Genomic DNA, 12,106 nt, shown 5'->3' with positions numbered 1-12,106 from the left:
ACAGCAAATCATAATTATTATTACCAATATTATTATTAGTAGTAGTAGTATTATTTGTATTATTAGTATTAGTATTATTAGCCCATTATTATTATTATTATATGCTTTATATATACAAAAAAATCGAATGAAATGACAGAACAAAAACAAGACAATATGTGCCAAAAGGTGAACAAATGGAGTTTAACATTAAAAAAAAGCATTAAGCAACTTAGATAGAGTGTATTAAAGTGTATTTTGAATAGTATGATTATAAGTCAATGGTGGCTTTCTTGTCACCCAAACTACCGGCATAATAAATGAGTATAAAGTGGGCTGCTTGCACTAGCTTTTGGAAGTCAATAGGTCCAAAAATTTAAAAATAAATACCACAATGAAATAAATAAAATCCACAATGAAATAAATAATGATGATGTAAAAAAAAATGCAATTAAATATAAAACAAATAAAATACATATTTATTTATTGCATTATGTGTTTTATTTCATTGCGTTTTCTATTTATTTAATTGTGGTATTTATTTATATTTTTTTTGACCTATATGGACTTCCATACTAGCTATTATAGTTGCATTTGGCCCCATATTCGTGTGGTTTGCGTGTAAACGTGGTATGCCGTCATCTATTCAGCCCCATGATGTCGTCAATAAATTACATTCTGTATTTTTCTGCCATGAATAATGATGTTCTGCTTTTAACTTTTTCACCTTGTCGAGAAGAGAAGGGAACCCACAACCCACCAATACCAGGAAACAGTCCGCTAAAGGTCACACTGATTATTTATTGGCAATCTGCCAAGAGCGTGCGTGCGTGCGTGTGTGTGTGTGTGTGTGTGTGTGTGTGTGTGTGTGTGTGTGTGTGTGAGAGAGAGAGAGAGAGAGAGAGAGAGAGAGAGAGAGAGAGAGAGAGAGAGAGAGAGAGAGAGAGAGAGAGAGAGAGCATGCGTGTGTGTGCGTGCGTGCGTGTGTGTGTGTTTACTGGAAGAGCCTTCTGAGCGGGGAAAGGCGGAGCTCTTACGAACATCGGGGTTTTTATACTGGCCGGAGGAACAGCCTACCGTAAAGCCAACAACACATACGCACACACACACACACACACGCACACACACACACACACACACACACACACACACACACACACACACACACACACACACACACACACACACACACACACACACACAACACACACACAGCACACACACGCACACGCACACACACACACACACACACACACACACACACACACACACACACACGGAGAGAAGGAGAGGAACACAATATCAGCCACACATTCCACAGGACACACACACAGGAACAGAAAGCCCACGCCAGGGACCCACATTCTGGATTTTTTAATGACTGACTTAATCATCTATACAGGCCTGGTGCTACTTGTGGGGAGTTCGGACACCTTATCCCCCCCGTCCACAGGACACAGGATAGGGGCCACATTCTACAAGGTAAGCGTTATAATAATAAGGAGCAAATAAGCCCGCTTTAATACAATACAAATGCATGCATGCAAATCATGAATCGTTAGGATCGTTATATTTTAAGACCGTATAGATCGCATCATCAATTCAAGACAAATTGTTAATGAATGTGTGCATTGATGGTGAAATGTTGGTTCAGGTTTAAAAAATATATATATTTGTGGAGAATATATTATTTTAGTGTTGAGTGTGTGTGTGTGTGCGCTTGGCTGCGGCGCAGTGCAGCCACGGTCGGTGTGCATGTGTTCAAACCGGTTCAAACACACTCTACACACACACAGCCTTGAACCTTTGCATTGGTGCTAGAAAGTAGGCTAATGGCATATATACGTGTATATATTATATGATATACAATTTCAGACCCTAGATCAGGGCCGGATCTAGGCATAGGCAAGGGGGGGGCAATGCCCCCCCAAATGCCCTGACTGCCCCCCCAAAGATTTGAATTTGTTTGCTTTAAAACAATATATATTCAAGGATTTGCATATATTTTCAAAACATTTCAAAAATAGCAGATCGTAGCGCGGCACTCGAGCTTGTATATCTGCTATTTTTGTATAGCCAAGGTGTAAAATAATGCTTTATCACTATTTCCTCACTATTTCCTATTGCCCCCCCAATTAAAAATTGCTGTATCCGGCCCTGCGTGTATATATTATATGATATACAATTTCAGACCCTAGATATTTGTAAATATTTAAATATGTATATATTACCACAGCCACGGTCGGTGTGCATGTGTTCAAACCGATTCAGACACACTCTACAGCCTTTGCATTGGTCCGTATATAGACAGTAGGTAGTTAATGGTCTATACGTGTATGATATACAATGTTAGACCCTAGAGAAGATAGAACAGAAGAATGGCGTCAACAGGAGGCGAATGCCTGCGCGGCATTGAGAGTCCCGTTATTATTATCATTATTATTATTATGGCGCCTCTCGTAACCGCGTTCACACCGGCAGCTACAAAGCTACAGGCTACCATTCGTTTTCAACAGAAGCCAGCGACATGAAGATACAAAGATACATCCGACGTTTACAGCAGCTACAAAAAAAAAGTTGAGCTGGTTTCAACTTCAGCTACAAAGATACAAATCTACAAATATATGCTGTGTAGCTTTTGTATCTTTGTAGCTGCCAGTGTGAACGGAGCCTAAGCCCCGCTTCTGTATATATATAGGCTGCATGTACGGTTGGTTTAACTCCGAGAATGTAGGCTACAATGTCACCAAATGGACCCGTGGGCTATTTGATTACATTTTAGGCTACATTAGTAGCGAGTTATATAAATGGACACGTAATAATAACGCTGAGGATTTAGCTGTGTGTGTGTCATGTGTGTATGTGTGTAGCCTGTTGGAGCAACAGCGAGGCGATTAGACCCAGACGGTAACCGGAAGCCTCGCCCCAAAACACACTCGCCCCCATCATTTTCCGCGGACCGGTTGCCCCCAGCCCAGCGGTTCTTGTATTCTCTTCTCTATTTGTTTTACTGAGGATAAGGTTAGGAATAAGTTTAGTGTTGGGCATAGTTTTACTGAGGTTAAGTTTAGGAATAAGGTTAAGTTTAATAGGCATAGTTTTACTGAGTTTAGGCCTACTTAGGAGTAAGATTAGGTTTAGGCATAGTTTTACAGAGGTTCGGTTCTGACCCGGAGCGACTGTGTTTTGGGGCGAGTGTTTTTGGTATTCGACCGTATACTAGTATGCAGAGCAGGACGGGACATGCTATACAGAATGAAACTGGAGACCCGGGGCCTCTGCTCTGTGACGGGAGTGAATGGGAATGGGGGTTATTTATTGAAAGAGGAGAGAGAGAGAGGGGGAGAGGAGAGAGAGAGAGAGAGAGAGAGAGAGAGAGAGAGAGAGAGAGAGAGAGAGAGAGAGAGAGAGAGAGAGAGAGAGAGAGAGAGAGAGGAGAGGAGAGGAGAGGGGGAAAAAGCGCGCTGGACTCATTCACAATGACCCCGTTCCAGAATTCCCTTGCGGGACGTGCGATCGAAGACAATTGAAAGCAATCAGGATCTAGTTGCTGTCTGGCTGCTCAGTGCCTGCTCCAATCCGGGCTGCAGGACGGGACAGGCAGTGGTGGAAAAAAATACTCACATTTTTTTATTTAAGTAACATTTAGAAATACTCTAATACAAGTCAAATTAAAAAAATACTTGAGTAAAAGTACCAAGGTATTTGGTATAAAAAATGGACTTACAGTACCAAAAGTAGAAAGTACTAATTATGCAGAATGTCACATTTTAAGTTTTTAAATGTAAAATAGCAGATCTACAAGCTCACAATGCCTCGCATCGCAGGCATTGTGAGCTTGTAGATCTGCTATTTTCAAATGGCCGAAATGTATATAGGGCTGAAGTGGGTAATGTATGTTTTGTAATAATAATCAAAATCTACAAAGTAACTAGTAACTAAAGTGTTCAAATAAATGCAGTGGAGTAAAAGTACAATATTTGGATCCGAGATGTAGTGGGGTAGATGTAAAAGTATTGAAAATTGGAAATACTTGAGTAAATATACTTAGTTACTTTACACCATTGCAGACAGGCACACGCCACCACCAGACCCCAGACCATGAACCATGAAGAATTTGTTTAAATTAGCTATATCTTAATATAACCCCCGCCACCAGCTCGCTCGCTTTACCGGCCGTGTGTGCATTCATCATCATTGAGATAATTGCACTTCACATGAATGATGAATTATGCTGAGAGAGAGGGAGAGAGAGAGAGAGAGAGAGAGAGAGAGAGAGAAACCATAGCCTATAAGCGTTGCCATGTTGGTTTAAAGTCCAGCCAGAAGGCTAAATAAACACAAAAGTCCTGTTTGTAATCAGTGCTTATAGCCTACACACCATCTGAGAGATAGGCTACAATGCATATTAGATGTCACACATTTTGTGGTCTACAGTCATGTTTGCTCATGTAGCTTTGAGCCGGCTGTTCTGACCTCTTTAAGCCTGAACAAATATGAAAATATGTGTGCCCGGGAGGGAGGGGTGGGACCCCCAGAAGAGAAGATTTGTGTTAAAAACATATTTTTAATTAAATTAAAATTGATCTGCTATTTTTGAACAGCCTTGAGTATAAAATAGGGTTAAAGTGGTTGTGATGCTATATTAACACATTTAACTGGGGACCCCCTGGAACCCCACAACCACTGCTCTAATGCAGTGGTTCTCAACCTGTGGGTCAGGACCCCCCCCCCTAGGGGGGTCTCCACATGATTTTCGGGGAGATCCCCATGCAGACAGTGAAGTGACAATTTAAGGACCTTTAAGACCTTTTTAATACCTGGAAAAAGAAAAAAAGAAAGAAAAGAAATAAGAAAAGTATAATCAGCAAACTATACCATAAAAACTGGTCAAATACGAGAAAGAGGCAATTTGTTTGTAAATAGCCGATCTACAAGCTCACAACGCTTTGAAGATCGGTTCCACATTTATCTGTGGAACCGAGTCAAACTAAATGTAATGCCTCAACTCCTACAATTCCAAGTGTTTGTCAGGGTGGGGGTGTTTATCTTTGTGTGATATGATTTTTTTTACAATTACATTAACGACTTGAACCCTAGCATCCCTTTTCTGAGGAGAACTTTAGCCAAAAATAGCAGATCTACAAGCTCACACACTGCGAGGCGTTGTGAGCTTGTGTGTCGGCTATTTTTGGCATTTATAGAGGGGGTCCCTGCTTCATCTCTCTCTCAGCTAGGGGGGTCCTTGGCCTGAAAAGAAAAGACCCTGCTCTAATGCAATGCCCCCCCCCCATGTTGTGTCTCTGCAGCGGTGCATAGGCGGTGGTCTCTCCCAGCCCCTCTCTGGATGCATCAGACTCCTCTCCCCCGGGACCCTGGACCCGGTGTGTGAATCCGCCTCTCCCCTCCTCCTCCTCCTCTCCCCTCTCTCCTCCTCCTCCCCCTCCCTCCTCTCCCGCCGCGTCCCCCTCGTCCCCTCCTCCACCTGTCCCCCCCGGCCCCCCCTCGGCGGGCCCCCTGCCCCCGGACCCCCCCCCCTCAGGCGGCGGGGGCAGGGGGCCACCGCCGGCGTCATGGCGACGACGCGGTGACGACGCGCCGCGGCCGACAACACGGCAGCCAGGCGGCAGCGGCCGTCATGAGCAGCAGCTCGACCCCCCCCGGAGGGCGGTGGCGGTGGCAGCGGACACGGGCAGGGGGGGGCGGCCTCCTCTGGCTTCAACCCCCACCGCTACAAGCCCTTCAGCTCCCACGCACACTACCAACAGGTCAGTCGCTTTTGACCGATTGATTGATTGAATACTTTATTAGTCAAAAACTAAAACAGCACGTGGTACAGCCAGACACTAAAGGGATAGTTCACCCCCAAAATGACTTTTTTTTTCTATCGATTAGTCACCCCATAGAGACTTGAATTCATGGATAGTTTTTAGTTTTTGTCGCATTCCTAAGTAATTCCAATAATTTGATGTCCGGCAGCGGTTCCGCTAGGAGACACAAAGAGTCTCCTTTGTGTCTCCTACCGGAACCGCTGCCTACCGGGTCGCTGGTCATCAAATTATTGGCTTAGGAATGCGACAAAAAAAAAATCCATGAATTCAAGTTTCCATGGGGTGACTAATCGATAGAAAGAAAATCATTTTGGGGGTGAACAATTTTTTTTATAACTCAAAAAAGTCCTGGGGACTTACATTACATTACAGTCATTTTATCCAAAGCGACTTACAATAAGTGCATTCAACAAAGGTAGGCAAGACAAAAAACTAATCACCAGAAGTCTTAAGTGCATTCTCTTCTCAAACAAGCAACTAAGAGCATACCTAGCGCTAAGGTAAAAGTGCAATATATCAGCTACCGACTTGTCTACATTGTGGTCCTATGGAACCGTTGTGCATGGTCTGTCGTGCGTGCCAGGGAAGGCTGCATGCAGCGTGCCAAGAGTTACATTTCACAATTGACAATTTAGGCATTTAGCAGACACTCTTATCCAGAGCGACTTACATTAAGCAAGGTGATCGCATACATAGGTTGCAGAGAAACCGTGTGGTAGGTGCCTCAAGAAACTAGGATCCCAGGTAAACCCAAGAACCTAGCATCAGTCTAAAAACAATGTACTATCGAAATAATAATCTGTCCATTGAAACTATAGGATAGCATGCTATCTAAATTACATTTTTAACATTGGGGTGAAGAAAAAAATGTCTAGTCTGTCTTTTTAGAACAAAATATAAAGAATATATATATTTCTAAGAGTCAATATGATATAACTCCCAGAGTTACAGACCTGTAAAGCAATGGTTCTCAAACTCTTTTGTGTCAAGGACCCCCAAATTGATATATATATTTGATCTACAAGCTCATAGAAGTGACACGCTTTGAGCTTGTAGATCTGCTATTTTTGAATAGCTAAAGTATGGTTAAAGTGATAAAAAAAAGATTGTGATCCTATATTAACACATTTTGCTGGGGACCGCCTGGTATCCCCCCAAGGACCCCTGGGGGTCCCCGGACCCCACTTAAAGAACCATTGCTGTAAAGGGTCTATTTGAGGGTCCCTGGACTGCACTGGGCTCTGCACATAACTGCAGTACCCGGGTTTCCAGGAGGTTGCACACCCGTTCCCTATATTCCGTGTCAGTTTCCCGTAGCTTCGTTTGATTGGCTCGGCAGCAGATTCGAACGGGAAACACAAATGGCACCCCTAGGTGTCTGCTGCTGCCAAGCCACTCAAACAACAAAGCTTTGGCTAAATGAACCGGAACAGGGTTCACCATGCCACCTTCTGGAAACCCGGGACTACAGTTATTCACAGAGCCAATTAATTATGCAGAAGAGGAAGTAGCTAGCTGTGTGCTGAAGTTATGGCAGAGCTCTTTCGTTTCTATTGGCTCCTTTCGTCTACAAAGGGTCACACAGAAACCTTCCATAACATGAAACTTTACACAACCCGTGAAGTGATGGATTAATTTGTCGTTTACGTTTCCTTTATAACCTGAATGGGGAGTTATGTTATTTAAAACATTTATACACTATTATGCACTTGAACCACATTAACCCTTACCCTGGTATCCCTATTTTTGGGAAAATTGTCCAAAAAATGTTCAAAATATATTTTTAAAAGATAGCGAAAATAGCCGATCTACAAGCTCTTTGATATTTTTGAGGGAAAAAAAACTGAAAGTATAAAATGGGCTAAAGTGGATAAAAATGTCGGTGTTGTTGTGTTGCTCTAGCATCTCTAGTTCCAGGGTCATCACCTCAGCTTGACCAATCCAGAGCAACAGCACCGCTAGCTCCTCCCATGGGTTCCCAGAACCCAGGGTTAGTAGTGCCTCCTGAGCAGGACCCAGATTAGGTTCTGAGAATCTTATCTGACACCGAGACACAGGATATAGCGTATGGAAACACACCCAGAAATGTTGTGTTGTTGTTGTAGGGCAGAAACCTTTTTTTTTTCATGAATTAATGCTCTACTTTTTTAGGCTCCAAATCTGGACGCCAGGTTGAAAGTGTCTAAGTGTGTCTGTGGGTTTTATGAATATTTAAACAATGAAAAGTATTAAACAAGCGCTTGTGACTAAATCATTACTTCATTGGATCCATTAGAACGCAGCTTCTTTTTTTTTTTCCATTTCCTGTAAAACACAGTTAGCGGTTTCCACACGACGACAGCGGCGGTATGTATGTAATAATGCTTGTACTTGTTTCACTTCCTCATCAGGTCATGCGTGTGCTGCGTAAGCTCCAGGAGAGCGGCTTCTACTGGGGCGCCGTGGGGGGTCGGGAGGCCCAGCTCCCTGCTGCGGGGCGAGCCGCCCGGGGCACCTTCCTGGTGCGCGACTCCTCGGACCACCCACCACTTCTTCACGCTCTCCGTCCAGACGGGACCGCGGCACCAAGAACCTGCGCATCCACAGCGAGGGCGGCTTCTTCTTCCTGCAGCCGGACCCCCGCAGCACCCACGAGCCGCCGCGCTTCGACTGCGTGCTCAAACTCATAGCCCACTACATGGGGGAAAGGGCCGGGCGCCGCTGGAGGAGGGGGGGCCGCGAGGGGAGCCCCCCCCCGGGAGCAGCGTGTACCTGATCCACACCGGAGGGGAGCGGCCTCCCCCCTGGAGCTGACGCGGCCGTTCTCCTCCTCGCTCTCCACCCTGCAGCACCTGTGCAGGAAGACGCTGAACAACAGCGTGGCGGGCGGGCCGCAGCACGCCGAGGGACTCCGCGCCACGCTCAGAGACTTCCTGGAGGAGTACGACGCCCCCATATGACTGACCAGTCAGGAACCACAAGGGGATTCCCGGTTGAACACACAGTTGGCAGCCAATGGCGGCGAGAGTATAGCCTTCGGGGTGCTGTGCGCGTTCCCGTGGCGAGGCGGCCATCGGCGGCAACTGACCAAGAGGTTAAGCTTATAGGATGTCGATACACAGGGTTGGCGTGTGAGGTCAGTTGTCGGAAACGAAGCGCACGTCCGAGCGGACCAGAGAGACGTGTGTTTTCACACGGGGAGTCGTCTTCGGCCCCCCCCCAGACCTTCCCATTCGCCACCGGTGCCGTGATCTGGGAAGCAAGCGGGTGGAGGACTCGTCTGGATAACCACGGATACCTCACTCGTTCCCCCCCCCCCCCCCCATCGTGAAAATGAACAGCCAACCCCGAGGGGGCAAGGTGAAAGCCAAAGGTCAAGGGGTCATCATGGGCCTCCTTGGATTGGCTCAGACGCAGAGCGGAGCCTCGTAGAAGTTTCTTTTCTTTTCTTACTTTTTGTGTTTCTAACCCGATCGGTCGATGTTGACGATGACAATGAAAGCATGATCAATACATCACAGTGAGGTCTGCAGGTCTCTGGTGTGTGTGCTTCACTAGACTTGTCATCCTGTGTTCTCCTCCTCCCCCCCCCCCCCCCCCCCCCTCGTCTTCTCCTTGCCTGGCCTTTTGGTCGTTCTCCGGTCTGACATTTAGAACAATCTGGATCAGTGGACAGAGAGAAAGAGAGCACTGAACACTGAGGCTTAGCGAAGAGAGAGAGAGAGACAGAGCGAGGGAGAGAGAGGGGAAGAGAGAGGGGGAGAGAGAGGGGGAGAGAGAGGGAGGGAGGAGCGATGGGGGAATAGGGGAAAAGTCCAAAACGAGGGACCCGAAGCAGAGGAGTGTTTGTTTGTCTGTGTGAGTGTTGGCAGAGAGAGAGAGAGAGTGTGTGTGTGTGTGTGTGTGTGTGTGTGTGTGTGGTGTGTGTGTGTGTGTGTGTGTGTGTGTGTGTGTGTGTGTGTGTGTGTGTGTGTGTGTGTGTGTGTGTGTGTGTGTGTGAGAGAGAGTGACAGAGTGAGAGAATACAGTATGTGTGTTGGTGTGGCGTACACATTTCCACTGCAGCTTCCCAGCCGGCATTGCCTCATAGAAGGGTTGTGGGGCAAATCATGCCTGGAGACGCACACTGGACACACACACACACACACACACACACACACACACACACACACACACACACACACACACACACACACAATGCACTCATGTCCGCCTTGGATTGGAACAAAGGAGCAGAAACCTTGCATCTCCATATTTCATCGTTTCATGTTTTTTTTCACAAATCAATACCCTACTCTATACTTCGCTGTATGACAGTGTTGCGCTACAGCAGCGAAAACAGCCGATCTACAAGCTCACGACCCGTCGCATTTGCAACGCCTTGTTAGCTCGTAGATGGTCTGTTTTTCACAGTTTTTGAACATTTCTGAATAAAACATTTCAGATTTCTGCCTGTAATGGCATGCCCATATAAATAGGGACTCCAGGTTGAAGGTGGTTTAAGTCATGTCTGTCGGGTTTGATACATAATTTGAACCAATGAAAACGAGCTTGTGACTAAATAATAACTACATCAGATAATTTTCTTTACATTTCCAAAGTAACGGTTATTTTTGGACATGCAAGGTTTCTACCCGACAGCAATGAGGAGGACAACTACAAAAGCGTCTCTTCCTCTCCCTTTCATTCACTTTATGATCTTCTATCATAATTAAACATCCTTACTCCATCCTCTCTCTCTCTCTCTCTCTCTCTCTCTCTCTCTCTCTCTCTCTCTCTCTCTCTCTCTCTCTCCATCTCTCTCTCTCTCTCTCTCTCTCTCTCTCTCTCTCTCTCTCTCTCTCTCTCTCCCTCTCTCTCTCTCTCTCTCTCTCTCTCTCTCTCTCTCTCCCTTCTCCACTCAGGGTACGGTATTATTTGACAGTGACAGAACGCAGACCGTTGTTACTGAGACAAAAGCCTTGGCGCACGACCAAGACTACCAGTAGACCTTAATTGTTATTATCCAACTATACACCAGTGCCTCTCAAACCTTTTTTTAAATTTCAACGACCCCCCCATAACTCTGATAGAGTTCAAATGGAACCAAATGAACCCGTAAGGGTCCATTTGTTTCCATTTGTACGCTCTCGGAGTTACAGATCTGTAAGTGTAACAGAGTGGTTCACAACCTCAGCCTGATGGCCTGAAAGTCTAATATCTCCCTTAATCACCGCTTAGCGGTTAAGATGTTGGCTTTCCACGCGGGAGACCCGGGTTCGAATCCCGGGCGTTACATAAGGGTTCATTTTGAACCCCCCGAGGGCCCCTGGACCCCAACTCTTGAGAACCACTTGAACTACACCGTAAAAGCTACTATATCCGTCGTTTTTTTTGTCCGTTCGTTGTCTCCCTCTCCCGACGGAGAGACGTAACTGCAACCCGATGTCCCGACTACAATAAAGATGGCGGCGCATCTGCCGTTAGTGTCCAATCCCGTGCGCCGTCTGCTTCAAATAACTTTATTGACATTGTAAACCGGTCATGTCCTACCTGAAGTTTTCTCAATGGCAGAGTATAGGGAGGCCATGCAGCTCCAGCCGCTACTGCTCATGTGCTTTAGTTATATTGCATTAACTTACTAAATCATGTTTTATGAATTAAAATAAGTCCCACAAGGAGGGAGGGAGGGAGGGAGGGAGTAGGAGAGGTCGGACTAAAGGAGAGTGGGAAATAGGATTAAGAAAAGGCAGGGGAGAGAGAGAGAGATGGGGGGGGGAATCCGAGGAGCTTGAAAAAACAAGAGAAGAAAAGAAACGGTCACCTTGATCGCTGTCCCAGACTGGTGAAGCCGTCTTTACTGTGAGGCGGTTGCCACCTGGAACAGGGCCGGTTTCACAGACAAGAGCCTGACTGATAGTTAGTTTATACTTTATCCAGTGGTGTAAAGTGACTAATTTGTCAACATCATTCAGATGTGGCCGATCTACAAGCTAACAAGTCACATCGCGACACGTTGTGAGCTTGTAGATTGGTTATTTTCCGTACAGCCGGGGAAAATAAAATAGTTTAACTCATTTTGCTGGGGACCCTTCCTGGAACACCCCCTCAATGGCCCCTGAGGGTCCCCGGAGCCCACTTTGAGAAGCAGTGTGTGTCCTACATGTTATAATATTAATCTCTGTAAGAGGGGAACAAAACGGCGGACTGGAAGTTCCAAGGTTGATTATGTGAAACAAGGCCTGCCGCTTATCCTCCATAAATCAGCTCCCCTTTGCGTCTCCTCGCTTCACTGATTGTATGAAAACGTCCCACTTTTTTGCTGTGTGTGTACGCGT

The 12,106-nt window shown here is 45.9% G+C and overlaps 2 protein-coding genes across 2 annotated transcripts; both read left to right on the top strand.

Annotated features, from left to right (window-relative positions):
• Positions 1-1,228: 1,228 nt before the first annotated feature.
• Positions 1,229-5,738, top strand: LOC308104501 (uncharacterized protein). The gene is made up of 2 exons (XM_080454932.1): positions 1,229-1,461; positions 5,289-5,738. Exons 1-2 carry the CDS (start codon positions 1,357-1,359, stop codon positions 5,568-5,570), a joined length of 387 nt encoding a protein of 128 aa, XP_080311058.1. The 5' UTR covers positions 1,229-1,356; the 3' UTR covers positions 5,571-5,738.
• On the top strand, positions 5,622-9,623 carry socs3b (suppressor of cytokine signaling 3b; the record flags this gene model as incomplete). The annotated part of the gene is given in 8 exon segments (XM_080454777.1): positions 5,622-5,747; positions 8,201-8,269; positions 8,271-8,297; positions 8,300-8,332; positions 8,334-8,366; positions 8,368-8,490; positions 8,493-8,585; positions 8,588-9,623. Coding segments are annotated over 8 exon segments (666 nt in total), but the record flags the coding sequence as incomplete, so codon positions are not given.
• Between the last annotated feature and the right edge of the window lie 2,483 nt (positions 9,624-12,106).

This window comes from Gymnoscopelus braueri, assembly GCF_963280865.1.
Source record: "Gymnoscopelus braueri genome assembly, chromosome: 17".
In the NCBI taxonomy this organism is placed as follows: Eukaryota; Metazoa; Chordata; class Actinopteri; order Myctophiformes; family Myctophidae; genus Gymnoscopelus; species Gymnoscopelus braueri.
This window is presented reverse-complemented; position numbering and strand designations above follow the sequence as displayed.

Coding starts and splice junctions, on each gene's coding strand:
- LOC308104501 (XM_080454932.1), top strand. CDS start 1,357: ATGACTGACTTAATCATCTATACAGGCCTGGTGCTACTTGTGGGGAGT. Junction 1,462..5,288: donor TAGGGGCCACATTCTACAAG/GTAAGCGTTATA, acceptor GTGTCTCTGCAG/CGGTGCATAGGCGGTGGTCT.